Source organism: Trachypithecus francoisi, unplaced genomic scaffold (assembly GCF_009764315.1).
Source record: "Trachypithecus francoisi isolate TF-2019V2 unplaced genomic scaffold, Tfra_2.0 Lachesis_group4, whole genome shotgun sequence".
Classification (NCBI taxonomy): Eukaryota; Metazoa; Chordata; class Mammalia; order Primates; family Cercopithecidae; genus Trachypithecus; species Trachypithecus francoisi.
The window spans coordinates 54166199-54190503 of record NW_022681469.1 but is presented as its reverse complement, the minus strand read 5'-3'; the positions used below and the strand labels follow the sequence as shown (position 1 = coordinate 54190503).

The following is a 24305-nucleotide window of genomic DNA, read 5'->3' as shown; positions in this document are numbered from 1 at the left end:
AGTTTAATCCTCTTCATTCAAGATGATTTTAGAGATACTTTTTGGAAAGTTTTGGTGACTTCTTCACACTGCAAATCCTCAAGGTGTTTTTGCCAAGTTTTTATATTCCATTACACTATTTTAGTAAAATAACCACAAGTGAAATGTTTTAGATTCTTATACACTCAGATTTAGTGCGTGAAGAAAAGCATACATATTCATTTAAAAAATATATTTGTATTCAGTTATGAATTAATACACTGAACAAGCTAATAGAGCTAAAATAGAGGTTGGGTGTGGTGGCTCACGCCTGTAATCCTAACTCTGGGAGGCTGAAGGTGGGCAGATCACCTGAGGTCAGGAGTTCGAGACCAGGCTGGCCAACATGGTGAAACCCTATCTCTACTAAAAATACAAAATGAGCCAGGCATGGTGATGCATGCCTGTAATCCCAGCTACTCAGGAGGCCGAGGCAGGAGAATCACTTGAACCCAGGAGACAGAGGTTGCAGTGAGCTGAGATCATGCCATTGCACTCCAGCCTGGGCAACAAGACTAAAATTCCACCTCAAAAAAAAAAAAAAAAAAGCTAAACTAGGATATAAATTATAAATCTTAAATATACACATAAAATTGTTGAAAAATATAAACTTATACTTTTATTGTAAAAACAAGTAAAATACTGAAATAATGACCTCAATTTGCACAAATGCTTTTATTCAAAGCAATTTTATGAATACCTAGCCATACATTCTATTTATTTTCTTAATATGAATTTTATTCTCACCTCCAGAGCGGGGTTTCAATATTAAATCCATGACTTCTGTCCAGGAATTCTGTAGTATTGCTCTAAAATTAAACGACACTTATTTTACTAAATTTTGCATGAAGATAAACTTTATATGCACAAATCTTTGAAGAGTCAACAAATCATATTAACCATACACTGAAGCCTTGACCTCCCAGGCTCTAGCCTAGTGATTCTCCCACCTCAGCTTTCCCATCATCCCGACAGATAGCTGGGACTACAGATGCACACCACCATACCTGGCTAAGTTTTTAACTTATTGTAGAGATGGGGTCTCACTATTGGTCTTAAACTTTTGGGCTCAAGTGATCTTCCCAGCTTGGTCTCCCAAGGTGTTGGGATTACAGACATGAGCCACTACACCTGGTCCAACATTATCTTATTAAACTTAAAAGTAAGCAGAAAATCTAGTATGATACAGATTTCAAATGTAAAAGAACTTAAAGTGCCAAAAGAACTTTTAAAAAAGAGAAAATGGAAAACACAATGCTTACCCGTAACATTTAATATCATTTCAGTTTAAAAATGTGGTAACAGTATAAATACTACCTAGTCATGCTTTAAGTAGTTACACATGGTATTATTTATTTATTTATTGAGGTGGAGTCTCACTCTGTTGCCCAGGCTGGAGTGCAATGGTGTGATCTCGGCTCATTACAACCTCTGCCTCCTGGGTTCACGCCATTCTCCTGCCTCAGCCTCCTGAGTAGCTGGGACTACAGGCACCCGCCACCATGCCCAATTAATTTTTGTATTTTTTTTAGTAGAGATGGTGTTTCACCATATTGGTCAGGCTGGTCTCGAACTCTTGACCTTGTGACCCACCCGCCTTGGCCTCCCAAAGTGCTGTGATTACAGGCGTGAGCCCCCGTGCCCAGCCCACATGGTATTATTTATATAAATCACAGTTAAGTCTTTATGTGTGAAAACTTGTTTGAAACTTCTCAAAAGATTTCTCCACGTTAATACCTTCTTGCCCAGGCAAACAGAAAGAATAAATACGATTTACTCTTCTTTATTATTCTTGTCAAAATGGAAATATCTATATATTTGATGATTATAAAAGTTATATGCTTTTTAAAATTTTTTTATTTGTTGAGACAGTCTCGCTCTGTCGTCTAGGCTGCAATGCAGTGGCGTGATCTTGGCTCGCTGCAACCTCTGCCTCTTGGGCTTAAGCAACTCTCCTGTATCATCCTCCTGTGCAGCTGGGACTACAGGCTGCGTCAGCATGCCCAGTTTTTTTTTTTTTTGAGATGGAGTCTCATTCTGCTGCCCAGGCTGGAGTGCACTGGCATGATCTCAGCTCACTGTAACTTCTGCCTCCTGGGTTCAAGCAATTCTTGTGCCTTAGTCTCCCAAGTAGCTGAGATTACAGGTTTGAGCCACCATGCCTGGCCAATTTTTGTATTTTTAGTAGAGATGGGGTTGTGCCATGTTGGCCAGGCTGGTCTTGAATTTTTGGCCTCACGTGATCCGCCTGCCTCGGCCTCCCAAAGTGCTGGGATTACAGGCACAAACCACTGTGCCTGGCCAATTTTTGTATTTTTAGTAGAGACGAGGTTTCACTGTGTTGGCCTGGATGGTCTCGAACTCCTAGCCTCAAGTGATCAGCCCACCTTGGCCTCACAAAGTGCAGGGATTATAGGCATGAGTCACCATGCCTGGCCTGTACATGCTTTCAAAAAACCGAACGGTACGTAAGAAAGGTTACGTGTTATTCAATCTCTAGGAAATTAAGCACTGTTAACACTTTAGAGTATATTTTTGTTGGCGAATCTTTAAGTGTATGTAATTCTTCCTTTAACTTTTACTATACTATTGCTGTACAGAAATTACATTTTGTGTATTACACCTATTTCTCATCTTGGAGTCATGTTTAGAAGGACCCTTCCCTATCAAAAGAATATAGGAATCCCCTTCTATTAATTTTTGTTTTTCCAGTTAATTATGGTTCTTTATTTTCACATTTAAGTTACACAATACTGGGCATTTCTGGATATTAAATTATCTAAAATGCTATTTGGTATCTATCGATGACATCACCTGGATTTTCAATCCAATAATGTAATTACATCAACAGATTTCCTATTGCTGGCCACCTTCACAGTCCTGGAACAAGCCATGTTGTATCAGTCCTTAAATATAGTCCTGGGGTGATAAATTATTTACTTGGATAATCTCTTAGCCAATACTGACAAAAAGAGTATAGCACTAATTGGTACTAGGGACTGGTCTGACAGACAGAATAGACACAGAATTTTTTTTTTTTTTTTTTTTTGAGAAGGAGTCTCGCTCTGTCCGCCAGGCTGGAGTGCAGTGGCACGATCTTGGCTCACTGCAAGCTCCGCCTCCTGGGTTCATGCCATTCTCCTGCCTCAGCCTCCTGAGTAGCTGGGACTACAGGCGCCCACCACAGCGCCCGCCTAATTTTTTGTTATTTTTAGTAGAGACGGGGTTTCACCATGGTCTCGATCTCTTGACCTTGTGATCCGCCCACCTCGGCCTCCCAAAGTGCTGGGATTACAGGCGTGAGCCACGGTGCACGGCCAGACATAGATTTTTACACTAAAAAACCTTTGTTAGGCTGAGCGTGGTGACTCACGCCTGTAATCTCAGCACTTCGGGAGGCTGAGGCAGGTGGATCACAAGGGCAGGAGATCAAGACCATCCTGGCTAACCCGGTAAAACCCCATCTCTACTAAAAATACAAAAAAAATAGCCGGGCGTGGTGGCACGTACCTGTAGTCCCGGCTACTTGGGAGACTGAGGCAGGAGAACTCAGGAGGCGGAGTTTGCAGTAAGCCAAAATGGCGCCACTGCACTCCAGCCTGGGCGACAGAGCAAGACTGCATCTCAAAAACAAAACACAAAAAAAACAAAAAAAAACCTTTGTTAGATATCAATTACAGCCTGCTGGCCCAATCTGGTTGTCCACCTAATTCTGTTGTTTTATTGGAAAACAGCCGTGCTCATTGCTTTGCATATCGTCCATAGTTGCTTTTGCAGTATAACTCCAGAGCTTAGCTCCTGCAGCAAACATTGAATGGCCCACAAAGCCTAAAATATTAACTAACTGTTCCTTTTTTTTTTTTTGAGACAGAGTCTCGCTGTGTCGCCCAGGCTGGAGTGCAGTGGCGCGATCTCGGCTCACTGCAAGCTCCGCCTCAGCCTCCGAGTAGCTGGGACTACAGGCGCCCGCCACCTCGCCCGGCTAGTTTTTTGTATTTTTAGTGGAGACGGGGTTTCACCTTGTTAACCAGGATGGTCTACGATCTCCTGACCTCGTGAGCCACCCGCCTCGGCTTCCCAAAGTGCTGGGATTACAGGCTTGAGCCACCGCGCCCGGCCCTGACTGTTCCTTTACAGAAAACCTTTGCCAACACCTGATATAACGTATTAAACAGTTTCTTAACTGTAGGACTTTTCAATGCCTTTAAGATGCTACCATATACTGTAAAGGTTCAGTATACAATGCCGTATTAAATATATACAGATTTGGTTTACAACAGGCCATATTATCTAGCACTCTACACATTAAGATGTTTTGTACTTTTCTTTTTTTTTTTGAGACGGAGTCTCGCTCTGTCGCCCAGGCTGAAGTGCAGTGGCACGATCTCGGCTCACTGCAAGCTCAGCCTCCTGGGTTCACACCATTCTCCTGCCTCAGCCTCCCAAGTAGCTGGGACTACAGGCACCTGCCACCACGCTTGGCTAATTTTTTTGCATTTTTTAAGTAGAGACGGGGTTTCACTGTGTTAGCCAGGTCCACCCAGCCCCCTAACCCCTGGTAGCCACCCTTCTACTTTCTATGACTTTGACTACTCTAGGAACCTCATATTTATGAGAAATCATACCATATTTGTTCTTTTGTTACTGGCTTATGTCAGGTAACAAAGTTTCCAACGCTTATTCATGTGACAGCAAGTGTCAAAATTCCCTCCTTTTGAATCGCTTGAGCCCAGGAGGTGGAGGTTACAGTGGGTCGAGATGGCGCCACTGTACTCCAGCTTAGGCGACAGAGCAAGACTCCATCTCAAAAAAAAAAAAAAAAAATCCCCCTTTGAAAGGCTTCCATATTCCATTGTATGTATGTGCCACATTTTGTTTGGATAAACACTTGGGTTGCTTGGGTAGCTCCTACTTTTTGGCTACTGTGAATGGTGCTATTATGAACATAGTGTACAAATATCTGGTGAGTTCCCACTGTCATTTCTTTTGGGTATATACTGAGAAGTGGAATTGTTTGATCATAACGTAATTTGTATTTAATTTCTTTTTTTCTTTTGAGATGGAGCCTTGCTCTGTCGCCAGGCTGGAGTGCAGTGCTGCCATCTCAGCTTACTGCAACCTCTGCTTTCCGAGTTCAAGTGATTCTCCTGTCTACGCCTCCTGAGCAGCTGGGACTACAAGTGTGTGCCACCGTGCTCAGCTAGTTTTTGTATTTTTAGTAGAGACGGTCTTCACCATGTTGGTCAGGCTGGTCTCAATCTCCTGACCTCGTGATCCACCCGCCTCAGCCTCCTAAAGTGCTGGGATTACAGGCATGGGCCACTACACCCACCCTATATTTAATTTCTTAAGAAATCACCATATTGTTCTCTACAATGGCTATACTGTTTTACACCCCCACCAGCAAAGCCCAGGTTTCTAATTTCTCTGTACCCTTATCAACACTTGTTATTTGTTGTTTTGTTTTGTGATAATAGCCTTTCCAATGGATATGAAGTGGTACCTCATGGTGATTTCTAGTTGCTTCTCCCTAATGACTAGTGATGTTGAACACCAATCTGTATGTCTTTGGAAACACATTTACTGAAATCCTTTGTCCATTTTTGAATTGGTTTTTCTTTGGTGGTTGTTGAGTTGTAGTTCTTTATATATTCTAGATTTAAGTCTCTTATCAAATGTATGATTGAAATATTTTCTTCTGTGTGTTATCTTTTCATTCTTTTTTTTTTTTTTTTTTATTTTTTGTGAGACGGAGTCTTGCTCTGCCGTCCAGGCTGGAGTGCAGTGGCCGGATCTCAGCTCACTGCAAGCTCCGCCTCCCGGGTTTACGCCATTCTCCTGCCTCAGCCTCCCGAGTAGCTGGGACTACAGGCGCCCGCTACCTCGCCCGGCTAGTTTTTTGTATTCTTTTTAGTAGAGACGAGGTTTCACCGTGTTAGCCACGATGGTCTCGATCTCCTGACCTCGTGATCCGCCCGCCTCGGCCTCCCAAAGTGCTGGGATTACAGGCGTGAGCCACCGCGCCCAGTCTATCTTTTCATTCTGCTGATAGCGTCCTTTGATGCACGTTTTTCATTTTGATAAAGTCCAAACTTACCTACTTTTTCTTTTGTTTGTTGCCTGTGCTTTTGGTGTCATATCCAAGAAACCACTGACAAATCCAAGCATGAAGTTTTTGCCTGTTTTCTTCTAAGAGTCTGCGTAAGTGCAGCTCTTATGTTTACATCTTTGGTTCATTTTGAGTTTATTTTATTATTATTTTTTTGAGACAGAGTTTCACTCTGTCGCCCAGGCTGGAGTGCAGTGGTGCAATCTTGGCTCACTGCAACCTCTGTCTCCCAGGCTAAAGCAATTCTCCTGCCTCAGCCTCCCGAGTAGCTGGGATTACAGGTGTGCACGTCACCACACTCAGATAATTTTTGTATTTTTAGTAGACACGGGGTTTCACTATGTTGGCCAGGTTGATCTCAAACTCCTGACCTCAAGCGATCTGCCGCCCACCTTGGCCTCCCAAAGTGCTGGGATTATGGGCATGAGCCACTGTGCCCGGCTCACTTTCTTTTAAAGTTTTTATTGAGGTATTCAATAATTTACATACCACGTAATTCACCCATGTAAGTATGCAACTCAATGGCTTTTAGTATTTTAAAAGAATTGTGAGGCCAGGCGCGGTGGCTCAAGCCTGTAATCCCAGCACTTTGGGAGGCCGAGATGGGTGGATCATGAGGTCAGGAGATCGAGACCATCCTGGCGAACACGGTAAAACCCCGTTTCTACTAAAAAATACAAAAAACTAGCTGGGCGAGGTGGCGGGTGCCTGTAGTCCCAGCTACTCGGGAGGCTGAGCCAGGAGAATGGTGTGAACCTTGGAAGCGGAGCTTGCAGTGAGCTGAGATCCGGCCACTGCACTCCAGCCTGGGCGACAGAGCGAGACTCCGTCTCAAAAAATAAATACATAAAAATAAAATAAATAAATAAATAAAAGAATTGTGGAGCATTACACAATTTTAGAACATTTTTATCAACCCCCCCCAAAAAATCCTATCCCATTAGTAGTCATTCCCCTGTTCTAGCTTTTTCTATAGATTTGCTCACATTGGAAATTTCACAGAAATTGAGTGATTCACTCATTCACAGGCAGGGTCTTGCTCTGTCATCCAGGCTACAGTACAGCGGTGGTACACTGTTCACTGCATCCTCAAATTTCTGGGCTTAAGAGATTCTCCTGCCTCAGCCTCCTGAGTAGCTAGGACCAAAGCCAGGCAGTACCACACTCAGCTAATTTTTTTAAATTTTTATTTTGTAGAGATGAGGCCTTGTCTATGGTGCCCAGGCAGGTCTTCAACTCCTGGCCTCAAGTGATCCTTCCACCTTGGCCTCTTGAATTGTTGGGATTACAGGCATGAGCCACTGTGCCCAGCCTACTTAGCAATGTTTTCAAGGTTCACTCATGTTGCAGAATGTATCAGTACTGTGGGTACAGTAATGTGGGTATGAATTCCTTTTTATTGCTAAGTAATATTCTACTCTATATTACTGTATATTACACTTTATATTTTATTTATCCATTCATCAGTAGGTGGACATTTGGGTTGTTTCCAGCCTTTTGGCTGCTATGAACATCTGTATAAACTTTTGTGTGAACATATGATTGTCAGTTGTCCTCAGTATATACCTAGAAATGCAACTTCTGGGTCACAGGCTAACTTTATAAGCTTTTGAGGAACTGTCGGGCTATTTTCCAAAATGGCTATACCATTTTACATTCCACCAGGGATGTGTAAGGGTTCCAATTTCTCCAATCCTAACACTTGTTTTTTCTGCCTTTTTAAATTTTAGCTATCCTAGTGGGTATGAAGTGGCATCTCATTGTGGTTTTGATTTGCATTTCCTAAAGATTAGTGATAAACATATTTTTGTGTGCTTATTGGCCATTTGTTTACATTATTTAAAGAAAAGTCTGTTCAGACCCTTTGCCAAGTTTTAGAATGGGTTGTCTTTCTGTTCTTGAGTTGTAAGAGTTTTTAATATTTTGGATACAAGTCATTTTTCCACCTATACAATATAAACTGAAAGTCTGTTTTTTCCCTCGGGAAATTCTCTGGTGTTAACAGTGGGTTTCTTTGAAAGCAGGAAATATTCTTATGTTGTAAAAATGAATGATTTGGAATTTTGAGCTGACTGTACTGACCTTTGGGCACGCTCTGTAATTTTTGTTGTGGGATAAATTTGATCTTAGTTATTTACATTTATTTACATTATCTTTGGCGTACACAATGTGTAAGATTTCATGGCTGTCCTTCTGCCAAATTAATTACAAATTTATAGGTTGATACAGCCCTCCCTTAAATATTCTGCCCATAATACAATTAACATTTTTACTATTTTTATCAATGTCCTCTGACCATTAGCAAGGTTGAAAAACATATTAGCAATCACTATATTCTTGGCATAAAAATAGATGTGGCATAAACATCATTTCACTTCATTTTCCCCACCCTGTGAATTGATATCATTATCTCCATTCTATAGATGAGTAATTTGAGGCTCAGAACTCAAGTCTGTTTTCACCTGAGCTTTTTAACTTCCTCAAAGAGGCAGAGGAAATAGAGATATTTATCATTTTGCACTTTTAAAATCACAAAAATGAATGCAACGTCATAGTTTAGATGCTGAAACAATGGACTGGAAGCCCGGAAAACTCTATTCCCAAACTACAGTCAAGCAACTGATGAGTTCAGGCAGACCTCTCTAAGTCTAAGTTTGCTAACATGAAGGCTCTGAAAGACAAGGAAGAACATGAACGCTCAGATCATTTCCAGCTTGTAAATACCACAATTCTAACTCCCACGTGAATAGTTTATGTAACAGAGTCTCTGCTGGGCAACAGGATTCCAGAAGTAGATTTATGAACCCAACTCTTTATTGATGGATTCCCACTGCAGGTTACGCTGGAGGGGTTCTTAATTGTTTAAAAGTAAATGACAGGCCAGGTGCAGTGGCTCACACCTGTAATCCCAACACTTTGGGAGGCCAAGGCTGGCAGATCACCAGGTCAGGAGATCGAGACCATCCTGGCTAATACAGTGAAATCCCACTTCTACTAAAAAATACAAAAAATTAGCCGGGCGTGGTGGCGGGTGCCTGTAGTCCCAGCTACTGGCGAGGCTGAGGCAGGAGAATGGGGTGAACCCGGGAGGCGGAGCTTGCAGTAAGCCCAGATCGCGCCACTGCACTCCAGCCTGGGCGACAGAGCCAGACTCCGTCTCAAAAAAAAAAAAAAAAAAAAAAAAAAAAAAAAGAAATGAAGTCTCACTCTGTTGCCCATGCTGGAGTGCAGTGATACCATCTTGGGTGTGGTGGCAAGAGCGTGTAATCTCAGCTACTCGGAACGCTGAGGCAGGAGAATTGCTTGAACCTGGGAGCAGAAGTTGCAGTGAGCCAACATCGCACCACTGCACTTCAGCCTGAGCAAGAGAAAGAGTCCGTCTCAAAAAATAAAAAATAAAAATAAAATAAAAAAATAGCTGGGCGTGGAGGCTGAGGCTCATGCCTGTAATCCCAGCACTTTGGGAGGCCGAGGTGGGTAGATCACCCGAGCTCCGGAGTTCGAGACCAGCCTGACCAACATGAAGAAACCCCATCTCTCCTAAAAATACAAAATTAGCCAGTCGTGGTGGTGCATGCCTGTAATCCCAGTGACTTGGGAGGCTGAGATAGGACAATCACTTGAACCCGGGAGGTGGAGGATGTGGTGAGCCAAGATTGTGCTATTGCACTCTGGCCTGGGCAAAAAGGGCGAAACTCCGTCTCAAAATAAATAAATAAAATACAATAAAAAAATAAAAATAGAACCCCTGGATGAGTTACCAAGAGTGGTAGGAAAGCTCACTTTTCAGGTCAAATCCTTTTGAACTCCGATTTTTTACCTTGTGCATTCATTAACTTAAAACAAAAATCATGAGACTGTGGTTCATTGGCCCCAGACATGAGAGAATGTAGAAATAATTAAAAACACCACCACCAACAAACCCTGCTTCTTTTATGAGAAAGCTCTTTTGGACAAAAGATATTAAATACCAACCTTCCAACCTGATACGTAGGGACGGCTGTGGTTCCAAATCTTTGCATTCCATAGTAGTTAATAAATCCAATCTCCTTGAGAGAGTTCATAGCTTGCTGTACTTGGTCATCAGTTCCTGTTATATTTCTACAGGGACCCAAATTATCCAGAGAAAAAAAGTTACGGTCAAACACTCAGGGATGCAGATCAGAAATGACTACGGCCTGGCTTCCACGTCTTTTGTTCACTCTCCTGCAGCTTTCTCTCTACCTCCCAAGGGCTCTTTCTTTCTCTTTTTTAAGTTGTGGTAAAATATTTATAATGTCAAATTTACTATTTTAGCCATTTTTAAGTGTGTAATTCAGCAGTATTCACCCATTTATGGCAGAGGTTGCAACTTTTTGAATTTTTGCAATCAGACCTTGGCGATGACCTTGAGCAGTAGGATATAAATACTTCCCACATGCTTAGCATTCCAATAATGGAACACTAGCACACATGGGTTAATTACATTCACAATGTTGGGCAACCTTCCCCACTATCTACTTCCCAAAGTTTTTCCTGTTCCCAAAATGAAACTCTGTAACCACTAAACAGTAACTTTCCATTATCCCTACCCTTTTCCCCACTATTCTACTTTCTGTGTCTATGAATTTGCTTATTCTAGGTGCTTTAAGTGGCATCACCGGCTCGGTGTCTTTTACCACAGCACTTGAAGGAGATGGTGTCTTTCCAAATGCTGAACTAGGTTTTCGAGTGGCAACGTGTCCATACAAATCCTACAGAGCTACGTGCTCTCCCAGCTCTGCCAGGCCCTGCTCTGCCCTCCCTTGCTGCCACTCCTGTTCTGTTAGTACCAGCTCACCAGGACCTTATGACCAACCGTGAGTAAAAGACTCAAGATGCCTTGGCCAGACCCTCTGGTCTACATCCCTACCTGCAGTTCTTTACCTGAGCACAACAGTGAAGTGGTTTCCTTGAAGCTCTCCCAATTTCAGAGGGTTTTTTTGATAGCTGAAATTCCCTAGCTTAAAGTTCATCAAGCACTTATTCAGGTGGGCAAGTCTTTGTGCAGTTATTCTTAAAAACAAAAAAGCAACAAAACAAAAAAGAGTAGAAAGAGGGTCATGAGATATTGATTGTCTGCCTTGAACAGTACAGAAAACAAGATACAACACAGCTATGACTTCCTAAAAGGAAAAGGCACTGCAGCAGGTAAGGTGGGAGTGTCCTTCTCTTCTCTCTGCATTCTTCCTTCAGTGTAATGGTACGTGCTCCTGTTGAAACTGCATACTCCTGGCCATATTTTATACACTTAAAGCCTCTTGTTATTTATATGCTGATGAGTAACAGACAATAATTTCTGTGGAATTTTCTATTTTTTTGTGGGGAGAGAGGTGAGAAAAGGGATAGGGACAGAAACAAATCCCATATAAAGAATGGTATCAAGCATTTAAAAAAAGGTAATTATTTTTGTCTATCAGAAAAATATTATAAACTCATTATAGAAAAATTGGAAAATATAAAAAAGAGAAAAGGAAAAGAAATTCATACTTTCATTGACTGAAAACTATTTCCACTGACATCTAACTTTTTATTTCCTCCCTTTCTTTTTTTAAAGATATGTTATATATAGCTGGAATTCTACCCAAATCTGTACCATGCTGCTATCATTTCATATACAGAAATTTTCATTAGAAATTCCTTGTCTTCTTCAATAGGAAATATATGTAGAGAAACAGAGTACTGAAAAGCCTTTCTCCCCTTTATATCTCTAGTATCACCACTAGCAGCCAATGTTGTTTCCTTTCCTTTCTTTCTTTTTTTGAGACGGAGTCTTGCTCTGTCGCCCAGGCTGGAGTGCAGTGGCCAGATCTCAGCTCACTGCAAGCTCCGCCTCCCGGGTTTACGCCATTCTCCTGCCTCAGCCTCCCGAGTAGCTGGGACTACAGGCGCCAGCCACCTCGCCCGGCTAGCTTTTTGTATTTTTTTTTTTTTTAGTAGAGACGGGGTTTCACCGTGTTAGCCAGGGTGGTCTTAAACTCCTGACCTCGTGATCCGCCCATCTCGGCCTCCCAAAGTGCTGGGATTACAGGCTTGAGCCACCGTGCCCGGCCTTATCCTTTCTTTCTTTTTGAGACAGTCTCGCTCTGTTGCCCAGGCTACAGTGCAGTGGCATGATCTCAGCTCACTCTGCCTCCCAGGCTCAAGTGGTTCTCCTGCCTCAGCCTCCCAAGTAGCTGGGATTATAGGCGTACACCACCATACCTGGCTAATTTTTGTAGTTTTAGTAGAAATGGGGCTTCACCATGTTGGCCAGGCTGATCTTGAACTCCTCACCTCAGGTAATCTGCCCTGAGATTACAGGTGTAAGCCACCGCGCCCAGCTAATTTTTATTTTTATTTTTATTTTTTATTTATTTATTTTTTTTGAGACGGAGTCTTGCTCTGTTGCCCAGGCTGGAGTGCAGTGGCCCGATCTCAGCTCACTGCAAGCTCTGCCTCCTGGGTTCACGCCATTCTCCTGCCTCAGCCTCCCGAGTAGCTGGGACTACAGGCGCCCGCCACCTCACCCGGCTAGTTTTTTTGTATATTTTTTTTTAGTAGAGACGGGGTTTCACTGTGTTAGCCAGGATGGTCTTGATCTCCTGACCTCGTGATCCGCCCATCTCGGCCTCCCAAAGTGCTGGGATTACAGGCTTGAGCCACCGCGCCCGGCCTATTTTTATTTTTTATTTATTTTTTTTTGAGAAAGAGTTTTGCTCTGTTGCCCAGGCTAGAGTGCAGTGTTGTGATCTCAGCTCACTGAAAGCTCCGCCTCCTGGGTTCACGCCATTCTCTTGCCTCAGCCTCCCGAGTAGCTGGGACTACAAGTGCCTGCCACCACGCCCAGCTAATTTTTTGTGTTTTTAGTAGAGACGAACTTTCACCATGTTTGCCAGGATGGTCTTAATCTCCTGACCTCATGATCCGCCCGCCTCGGCCTCCCAAAGTGCTGGGATTACAGGCGTGAGCCACCACGCCTGGCTCTAATTTTTATATTTTTAGTAGAGATGGGGTTTCACCGTGTTGGCCAGGCTGATCTTGAACTCCTGACCTCAGGTGATCCACCCACATTGGCATCACACAGCGCTGTAATTACAGGCGTGAGATAAGTTTGAGAGATTCGAATCTGCCTCAGTCTCTCAAGTAGCTGAGAATACAGGTACACGCCACCACACCTGGCTTTTTTTTTGTATTTTCGGTAGAAACAGAGTTTCACCATGTTGGCCAGGCTGGTCTTGATCTCCTGGCCTCAACTGATCTTCCCACCTCAGCTTCCCAAAGTGTTGGGATTATAGGCATGAGCCAGTGCACCTGGCCGTCTTTTTGTTTTTTTAGGCTGCCAGGATCCAACTGAGGATCACACATTGAAGTTGTGATGCCTGTTTGGTTTCCATTAAGTGATCTGTCTAGCCTTGTTTTTCATGATATCTGGCCCTTAGAAGAATCCAGGCCAGTGCTTTTACACATCTTTCAATGTGGATTTGTCTGATTGTTTCCTCATGCTGAGACTCAGGTAAACATTTTGGTAGAAATATTCCTTAGGGGGCCGGGCGCAATGGCTCAAGCCTGTAATCCCAGCACTTTGGGAGGCCGAGACGGGCGGATCACGAGGTCAGGAGATCGAGACCATACTGGCTAACACGGTGAAACCCCGTCTCTACTAAAAAATACAAAAAACTAGCTGGGCGAGGTGGCAGGCGCCTGTAGTCCCAGCTACTCGGGAGGCTGAGGCAGGAGAATGGCGTAAACCCGGGAGGTGGAGCTTGCAGTGAGCTGAGATTCGGCCACTGCACTCCAGCCTGGGCGACAGAATGAGACTCTGTCTCAAAAAAAAAAAAAAAAAAAAAAAAGAAATATTACTTAGGTGATAGAGCCCTTTTTTCAATGCATCAAATCAAAAGGCAGTTATTGAGTTTGTCATCACTGGTAATAGCTTTAATCATTTAATTAGGATAGTATTTACTAGATTTTTATACTCTAAGAGTCTCTTTGCCTTTGCTTTTAATTAATGGGGAAATACTTTTGAAATTGTGTAAAAATCTTGTTCCCCTAAAGTCTTTTACCCAATTATTAAGTACCCAAGCACGATTGTTGGCTGAATTGAATATTACTGTGTTGACTGAAACTGTGTTTCTATATTTGTTGGCATTCTTCTGTAAATAAAACTATGCAGGGGCCAGGCACGGTGGCTCACGCCTGTAATCCTAGTACTTTAGGAGACCTAGACGGGTAGATCTCTTGAGCCCAGGAGTTCAAGACCAGCCTGACCAACAGAGCAAGATCTCTAAAATTAAAACAAACAACTATATATATAGATAAATTTTAGTTAATTTGTGAATCTTTTTTTCTTAAAAAAAAAAAAAAAAAATTGCTCTGAGGCCGGGTGCGGTGGTTCACACCTGTAAACCCAGCACTTTGGGAGGCCGAGGTGGGTGGATTGCCTAAGGTCAAGAATTCAAGACCAGCCTGGCCAATATGGTAAAACTCCGTCTCTCTTAAAAATACAAAACTTAATGCCAGGTGTGGTGGCTCACGCCTGTAATACCAGCTACTCAGGAGAATGAGGAAGGAGATTTGCTTGAGCTCGGGAGGTGGACGTTGCAGTGAGCTGAGATTGTGCCATTGCACTCCAGCCTGGCCAACAGAGAGACTCTGTCTCAAAAAAAGAAAAAAAAAAAAAAAAGCCCTGAGATTTAAGTCATACTTAGGATGTCGCCAGTCAGAGATTTTTTGTTTTTTTTTTTAAGACGGGAGTCTTGCTCTGTGTGGCACGATCTCAGCTCACTGCTACCTCTGGCTCCTGAATTCAAGGAATTATCCTGCCTTGGTTTCCTGAGTAGCTGGGGCTACAGGCACACACTACCATGCCTGGCCAATTTTCATATTTTTAGCAGAGATGGAGTTTCATCAGGTTGGCCAGGCTGGTCTCAAACTCCTGGCCTCAAGTGATCCACCCGCCTCGGCCCCCCAAAGTGCTGGGATTACAGCGGTCAGCCACTAATCTCAAAGTTAAGTCGAGTACTGTTTTTCCTTTTTTTTAGATGGAGTTTTGCTTTTGTTGCCCAGGCTGGAGTGCAATGGTGCGATCTCGGCTCACTGCAACCCTCACTTCCCAGGTTCAAGCGATTCTCCTGCCTCAACCTCCCGAGTAGCTAGGATTACAGTCATGTAGCACCATGCCTGGCTAATTTTGTATTTTTAGTAGAGACAGCATTTCTGCATGTTGGTCAGGCTGGTCTCAAATTCCCGACCTCAGGTAATCCACCTGCCTCAGCCTCCCAAAGTGCTGGGATTATAGGCATGAGCCACCATGCCCAGTCTAAGCAGAGTACTTTTACAGTTGCATTTTAATGTTCAAATTTATAATCTACCTGGAATTTATTTAGCAAAGGGAAATGAGGTAGGGGAGCCACACTTACAGTTTTTTAGATGGTTACCCAGTTATCCAACATTTTTTGAATCAATCATTTTTTTTTCCACTAATCTTAATGATACTCTGAATACATACTAAATCCTTGGATGTATCCGGGTCTATGATTACTCTATTCTACCTAGTCATGTTCTAGCATGAAATTGCTTTAAGCGCTATACCTCTTTTTTGTTTTTGAGACAGAGTCTCACTCTGTCGCCAAGACTGGAGCGCAGTAGTGCAATCTAAGCTTACTGCAACCTCTGCTTCCTGGGCTTAAGCAAGTCTCCTGCCTTAGCCTCCTGAGAAGCTGGGACTACAGGCATGCACCAACATGCCCAAACACCCTGGCCTCCCAAAATGCTAGGATTAGCGGCGTGAGCCACCGCACCCGTCCAGGTGCTATATTTCCCTCTCTCCTTCTCTCCCTCCCTTCCTCCCTTTCTTTCCTTCTTTCCTTTCTTTCTTTCCTTCTTTCTTTCTCTCTTTTTTGTTTTCAAGACAGGGTCTGCTCTGTCACCCAGGCTGGAGTATACTGGTGTGATCTAGGCTCACTGCTACCTCTGCCTCTTGGGTTAAAGCAATTCTCCTGCCCCCAGCCTCTAAAGTAGCTGGGATTACAGGCGCCTGCCACCATGCCCAGCTAAGTTTTTTAATTTTAGCAGATGTGGGGTTTCACCATGTTGGCAAGGATGGTCTGGAACTCCTGACTTCAAGTAATCTGCACGCCTTAGCCTCCCAAAGTGCTGGGATTACAGGCATGAGCCACCGCACCTGGCTGTGTATATTGATTTTTTTTATATTTTCTTATCTTATGTAACTTTTTCTTTCTTTTTTAGAGACAGGGAATTTCTCTGCCACCCAGGATGGAGTACAGTGGTGTAATCATAGCTCACTGTAATCCTGAATTCCTGGACTATGTATCGGGGCAATGGGAACACGAATTAACCCAGGAATTGTATCCCAAGGAATCTAGAAGCAGAGGCTCAGTATGAACACAGTGAGGAACAGGGAGACAGAACTCCTCTTCAGGCAGTAACTACTGCTGTAGAAACTGACAGAACAATTCAGGGTTAGGAGTTGTCCTAGAGAGAGTGTTCCGGAGACTGCTTCCTAATGGTGCCACAGAAGTGCCTGATAGCTCTGTTTTTTTTTTTTCTTTTTTTTTAAAGTTGAGACAAAGTTAATATAAAATTCACAAGGCTGGCCATGGTGGCTCACGTCTGTAATCTCAGCACTTTGGGAGGCCGAAGCGGCTGAATTGCTTGAGATGAGGAGTTCGAGACCAGCCTGGTCATCCTGGTGAAACCCCGTGTCTACTAAAAATACAAAAATTAGCCAGGCGTGGTGGTGTATGCCTGTTATCCCAGCTACTCGGGAGGCAGAGGCAGGAGGATTACTTGAACCTGGGAGGCAGAGGTTGCAGTGAGCCGAGATTGTGCCACCGCACTCCAGCTTGAGTGACAGAACGAGACCCTGCATCAAAAAAATAAAATAAAAAATATATAATTTACCATTTTAACTGCTATAAAGTATATATGTCAGTGATTTTTAGTATATTCACAACAATGTGAAACCATCACCACTATATATTTCCAGAACATTTCCATCAGTTGAAAAAGAAACCCTGTACCTATTCAGCAGTCACTCCCGTTTCCTCTCCCTGCAGACCTTGGCAACCATTAATCTACTTTCTGCCTCTAAGGATTTTCCTATTTCGGACACATCATATAAACAGAATCATACAATATCTGGCCTTGTGCGCCTGACTTCTTAGTGGAATGTTTTTAAGGTTTATCCATGTTTAAGTATGTATCAGTATTTTGTTTCATTCTTTTTTGTGACTGAATAGTAGTATCAATTCTTGAATATACGATAGACATCTATCTCTAAATTCCAGCACAGCAAAAAGCAAGAAGTATACTCAGCTCTGGTTGGTGTGGGTGCTCCCTGAGAAATGGAATGAAGCTGACAATGTCTTCATGATACAATTCAGTGTTTTAATTATGATGATCCCACATCAAGCTCTTTGGATGCAAATTTACAGCAAATTCAGTGAGTAACTAGGGAATATGAAAATCTTGCTTTTAAACATCAGGAACCAATTAAGCAACATGTTGCACAGAAAACCTTAATTAACAAAGCCAGGGAAATACTGGCCCAAGTTCAGAAAGGAGACTGGCAAGAACAGGCAGGAAAAGAAACAAATCATTCTGAATGAGACTGTTTCTGCCTGAGACCCTGCTAAAACTACTAGGTGGCTTTAGAGTTTCATGAAGCTGAAAAGACGTGCTGCTTATCCCCAGGACTGATCAATCCAGCAATCATTCAAATGCTTGTGTGGCATAGTGGGTTTCTCCTGTTCATGAGTTCCCACGGGAAAGGCCAATCTGCCTGGCCCCATGTATCCATTAAACAAACTAATGTAGCCTGTATCCGCGAGATAAGTGCTCTGTGCTTTCAGAGGGCCAACATTTAGGTGTCTAACACAGTTTCTTACTAAGTCAACAGGAAGATGATAAAGGCAGCAAAAATCTGAGGATAGAGCAGTGTCCTGATGAAGTGTGACACCTGCTGGCTGACCAAGAAAAAAAAGAAATATTCTTGGTCTTCAACTATTCAAAGACTTCACATCAGAAAACGCAAAATAAAATAACAAGATGCCATTTTTTGACCCTCAAATTAGCAAATGACTCCCTGCCCTCATCATAACACCATGCTGAGGAAGATTCTAGGGAACTAGAATAAAGGTGGTAAATTGGTACCACTTTTTTGCAGGATAATTAGGCTTTGCTATTCACAAGAGAGAGAGAGAATTTCTGTGTTTTGACCAGCAGATGGAAAGAAAAAAGACAAACCACGTTAAAATGTCATATTCCCTTTAAGTCAGTAATCTCACTGCTAAGTTTACCTTAATGAAGTTATCACAGATGTGTGCCAAGATTTAGCTACAACTATAATAGCATTATTATATTTGGGTTATAATAGCAAGTTATAATAGCAAGAAAGAGGAAACAATGTAACATTCAAAAATAGAGTAATAGTTTAAATTAGGATATATAAATATATTTTGCTATATACCTACAGGAAATAAGGTATACTACCTATTGTTCAAAACAAGAATATGTAAGTATTGTTGTTTAAAAAGGAAAAAAAGTCCCTCAAAAAACATACACCATGTTGCGAATAAGGTGATCTTGGAGGAAGTACAGTTATGGCAGGCCTTTCATTTTCTACCTAGTTCTTTCTATGTTGAAAACAAAATAGGCAGGGCGCGGTGGCTCACACCTCTAATCCCAGCACCTTGAGAGGCCAAGGTGGGTGAATTGCTTGAGATGAGGAGTTCAAGACCAGCCTGGCCATTATGGTGACACCCCATGTCACCTAAAAATACAAAAAAATTAGGCATGGTGGAGCACGCCTGTAATTCCAGCTACTCAGGAGGCTGAGGCATGAGAATCACCTGAACCCGGGGAGGCGGAGGTTGTAGTGGGTTGAGATCATGCCACTGCATTCCAGACTGGGCAACAGAGGGAGACTCCATCTCAGATTAAAAAAAAAAAAAAAAGAAAGTGGCTGGGTGCGGTGGCTCACGCCTGTAATCCCAACACTTTGGGAGGCCAAAGCGGGCGGATCACGTGGTCAGGAGATTGAGATCTTCTTGGCTAAAATGGTGAAACCCTGTCTCTACTAAAAATTCAAAAAATTAGCTGGGTGTGGTGGTGGGCACCTGTAGTCCCAGCCACTAGGGAAGCTGAGGCAGGAGAATGGCATGAACCCAGGAGGCGGAGCTTGCAGTGAGCCAAGATCGTGCCACTGTACTCCAGCCTGGGTGACAGAGTGAGACTCCGTCTCCAAAAAAAAAGAAAAAAGAAAAGAAAAGAAAAAGAGAAAGAAACAAAATAGACCAACTTTTTTTTTATCAGAAGCAAAATTCACAGAGCCAGCTAGAAATCACAGGAAGTGACTAGGTATTTTAGATACCAAAGAGAAGGCAAAAACCTTCTGTTGTGACCTCTATCCACAGAGGATGACAAAGCCTGAGCCTTCAAACCCCTGTCCTCCTACCCCCATTCTTTTGAGTTTCTGGGGAGCCCCTGGCCCATTACCCACAGAGATTATTTCAAATCTTCACTCTCTTTCAAGCTCCCTTACCCACTCCTGCTCCTTCATTCTTACATTCTATATGCCGCAGGGAGAAAATGAAACCAGGCCGCCAGATAGGAACATCATCATCTTTATGTATTTACTCCTGCTCTCTTTCAAATGCTTCAATATTTGTACACACCACCAGTAAAAGCAATGGTGAGATGACTGCTTTTATGATATCATGCCACTGTCCCAAGGTCAAGGAAGAAAAATAAATGGAATATTAGGATGCAACCAGTTCAACAACTACATTATTTCAGGCGAATCAGAAAAGTGGTGGGAAAGAAGCCCAATTGTAGGGGACTATGGAGTAAACAGGAGATACCACCACAAATTCTTTATAAAAAGATGAGGAAATTCAAAATAATATCTGGGCTGGGTATGGTGGCTGATGCCTGTAATCCCAACACTTTGGGAGGCTGAGGTGGGTGGATCACCTAGGTCAGGAGTTCAAGACCAGCCTGGCCAACATGGCGAAACCCCACCTCTACTAAAAATATAAAAATCAGCCAGGTGCACTGGTACATGGCTGTAATCCCAGCTAACTTGGGAGGCTGAGGCAGGAGAATCACTTGAACTGGGAAGGCGGAGGTTGCAGTGAGCCAAGATCCCACCATTGCACTCCAGTCTGGATGACAGACCAAGACTCTGTCTTTAAAAAAAAAAAAAAAAAAATCCGAGAAACCAAAACAAATACATGTATTTAAGTAGAAGTAGCAAACATAGCATACTTCATTTTTTTTTTTTTTTTTTTTTGTGAGGCGGAGTCTCGCTCTGTCACCCAGGCTGGAGTGCTGTGGCTGGATCTCAGCTCACTGCAAGCTCCGCCTCCTGGGTTCACGCCATTCTCCTGCCTCTGCCTCCCAGGTAGCTGGGACTACAGGCGCCTGCCACCTCGCCCGGCTAGTTTTTTTGTAGTTTTTTTAGTAGAGACGGGGTTTCACCGTGTTAGCCAGGATGGTCTCGATCTCCTGACCTCGCGATCCGCCCGTCTCGGCCTCCCAAAGTGCTAGGATTACAGGCTTGGGCCACCGCGCCCAGCCGCATACTTCATTTTTAATTGCAGTATGACTGACATAAACTGTACACATTTAAAATGTACAAGTTGGCCGGGCGCGGTGGCTCAAGCCTGTAATCCCAGCACTTTGGGAGGCCGAGGCGGGCGGATCACGAGGTCAGGAGATAGAGACCATCCTGGCTAACATGGCGAAATCCCGTCTCTACTAAAAAATACAAAAAACTAGCCGGGCGAGGTGACGGGCGCCTGTAGTCCCAGCTACTCGGGAGGCTGAGGCAAGAGAATGGCGTGAACCCGGGAGGCAGAGCTTGCAGTGAGCTGAGATCCGGCCACTGCACTCCAGCCCGGGCCACAGAGCGAGACTTCGTCTCAAAAAATAAAAATAAAAAAAAAATAAAAAATAAAAAAAATAAAAAAAAGTACAAGTTTTGACATGTGTATAAGCCCATGAAACCATTACCATATTAAAGACAATGCATCCACCACCTCCAGAAGTTACCTTGCCCCTATGTTATGTCTCTCTCCCACCATTCCTTGCCTCTGGAGGTATACTAATATGACAGCCTAAATGTGTCTGACACAGTACAGCTATTAAATTCATCCTTTCTCTTTCACCTTCACTGTGACTAACTGGGCTCAGACTCTTATTCTCCCTCCCCAGAATATGACAAAAGCCCTGGTCTCTAGTTTTGCACGTCTTGCTCCACCCACAATCCGTAATCCAGGCTCTATACATCACTCCCCGTTTAGATTAAGGTGGAGGCAAAGATCCTCAACCTGACCTAGTAGGCCCTTCACGATGTATGTCCTGCCTAACTCCTAGATCCTTATTTCTTGCTATGCTCCTCAAAAACTAAAGTACATCCCAGGTACCAAATATGCTTTCCAACGTCTTTTCTTAAACTGCTTTTTTGGTTTGGAAAAAACAACCCTAAATCCTACCCAGCCCCAGGAAATCTCTACTCACCCTTCTAGAATCCAGACCAGTGGTTCCCAATTAGGGGCAATTCTGGCCCTCAGGGAATATCTGACAATGCCTAGAGACATTCTTTGCTACCATAACTGGGCAAGGAGTTGCTACTGCTACATAGTGGGTAGAGGCTAGGGATGCTGCAAAACATCCTGCAACGCACAGGACAGTCACCACAACAAAGAATTATCCAGCCCCAAAGGGCAACACTGCAGAGGATGAGAAGCCTTGAACTAAATTAAAACTCAGCATCCCATTTTCTATGAAAGCTTTCCTGTGTTCCCTCCACATCAAGTCCTATGCTTGTTGACAGGCATACATTAACATCCAAAGTATATCTCTATTTCAGCATTTATCTCACTGTAGGAGAAGTTCTGATTTACATGTCTGCCTATTCCACTAATTATAATTGCTTCAAAAACACAGACCATCATCTTTATCTGCAGATCTCGAGTGTACAACAAAACAACATGTTCACTGTTTTGTAATTTTAAATAACAGTTATATTTAACAATGAATGAACAAAAGATAGAAGCATTTATTTTCTTGGCTTTACCAAAAAAAATTCTTTAAAAATTACAGGCTGGGCGCGGTGGCTCACGCCTGTAATCCCTACACTTTGGGAGGCTGAGGCAGGTGGATCACCTGAGGTCGGGAGTTCAAGATCAGCCTGACCAACACGGAGAAACCCCGTCTCTACTAAAAATACAAAATTAGCCGGGGTGGTGGCGCATGCCTGTAATCCCAGCTACTCAGGAGGCTGAGGCAGGAGAATTGCTTGAACCCGGGAGGCGGAGGTTGCGGTGAGCCGAGATCGCGCCATTGCACTCCAGCCTGGGCAAAAAGAGTGAAACTCTGTCTCAAAAAAAAATAAATAGGGGCCGGGCGCGGTGGCTCAAGCCTGTAATCCCAGCACTTTGGGAGGCCGAGACGGGCGGATCACGAAGTCAGGAGATCGAGACCATCCTGGCTAATATGGTGAAACCCTGTCTCTACTTAAAAATACAAAAAGTAGCCGGGCGATGAGGCGGGCGCCTGTAGTCCCAGCTACTCGGGAGGCTGAGGCAGGAGAATGGCGTAAACCCGGGAGGCGGAGCTTGCAGTGAGCTGAGATCCGGCCAGTGTACTCCAACCTGGGCGACAGAGCAAGACTCCGTCTCAAAAAAAAAAAATAAATAAAATAAATAAATAAATAAATAAAATAAAAATTATACAAATAATACATGTTTCATAGATAAGAAGAAGAAAAAAACAGGCCGGGTGCGGTGGCTCAAGCCTGTAATCCCAGCACTTTGAGAGGCCGAGACGGGCGGATCACGAGGTCAGGAGATCGAGACCATCCTGGCTAACACGGTGAAACCCCGTCTCTACTAAAAATACAAAAAAAACTAGCCGGGCGAGGTGGCGGGCGCGCCTGTAGTCCCAGCTACTCGGGAGGCTGAGGCAGGAGAATGGCGGGAACCCGGGAGGCGGAGCTTGCAGTGAGCTGAGATCTGGCCACTGCACTCCAGCCCGGGCGACAGAGCGAGACTCCGTCTCAAAAAGAGAAAAAAAAAAAAAAAAAGAAGAAGAAGAAAAAAACAAAATGAAAAGTAATTTTTAAACAGGCAGAAGCACCATCTAAAGTTCAAAGAGAGAAACCCCCAAAGTAAATTTGAGAATTCTGAAAGGCAATGCCAGGATTTTTACAGTATAAATCTTGTTACGTGCTCTCTACTTACTTGAGAACAGCAATCTCTTGAACTGTTATAGCCCTTTTATCTTTGGTTCCCATGTAGGAGAATATATTTGGCTTGACTCTGGTAAGAGAGAAACAATATCATCTGAAGTCACATACCATAATATCATAAGGAAACCCTAATTCTCATAATTTAAGTTTTAACATAAACATACTTAAAATCATAACACAGTAAGAGAAGAACGAAGAGAAACCTTATTTTAACATGAATCCAGGGAGGCTAGGCGCAGGGGCTCATGTCTATAATCCCAGCACTTTTTGAGAGGCCAAAGCGGGTGGATCACCCGAGGTTAAGAGTTCAAAACCAGCCTGACCAATATGGTGAAACCCCATCTCTACTAAAAATACAAAAATTAGCTGGGCGTGGTGGTGTGCGCCTGTACTCCCAGCTACTCAGGAGGCTGAGATGGGGGAATTGCTTGAACTCAGGAGGCTGAGGTTGCAGTGAGCCGAGATCACACCGCTGCACTCCAGCCTGGGCCACAGAGTGAGATTCCATCTCAAAAAAAAAAAAAAAAAAATCTATGAAAACAACATAAATTCATATGCAAGCTAGAAAAGTAAATGATAGCCAAGTGTGGTGGCATGCACCTACAGTCCCAGTTACTGGGGAGGCCTGAGGAGGGATGGCTGTCTGCACTCAGGAGTTCAAGGCTGCAGTACACTATGATGGTGCCTGTGAACAGCCACTGCACACTACACACCTGCCTGGGTGACATAGTGAGACCTGGTCTCTTAAAAAAAAAAAAAAGTGGCCGGGCGCAGTGGCTCAAGCCTGTAATCCCAGCAGTTTGGGAGGCCGAGGCAGGTGGATCACGAGGTCAGGAGATCGAGACCATACTGGCTAACACGGTGAAACCCCGTCTCTACTAAAAAATACAAAAAAGAAAAAAC

At 43.4% G+C, this 24305-nt stretch overlaps 1 protein-coding gene across 3 annotated transcripts in view; it reads right to left on the bottom strand.

Annotated features, from left to right (window-relative positions):
* The window catches only part of PUS7 (pseudouridine synthase 7), an 80488-nt gene that overhangs the window by 25613 nt on the left and 30570 nt on the right, over positions 1-24305 (bottom strand). For all 3 annotated transcript variants that reach the window (XM_033193017.1, XM_033193015.1, XM_033193016.1), the window contains exons 7-10: positions 23395-23472; positions 11033-11161; positions 10103-10228; positions 766-827 (exon numbers count right to left, since the gene is read on the bottom strand). In XM_033193017.1, coding sequence (XP_033048908.1) covers positions 766-827; positions 10103-10228; positions 11033-11161; positions 23395-23472 — 395 coding nt within the window. The remainder of the gene's footprint in view (positions 1-765; positions 828-10102; positions 10229-11032; positions 11162-23394; positions 23473-24305) is intronic.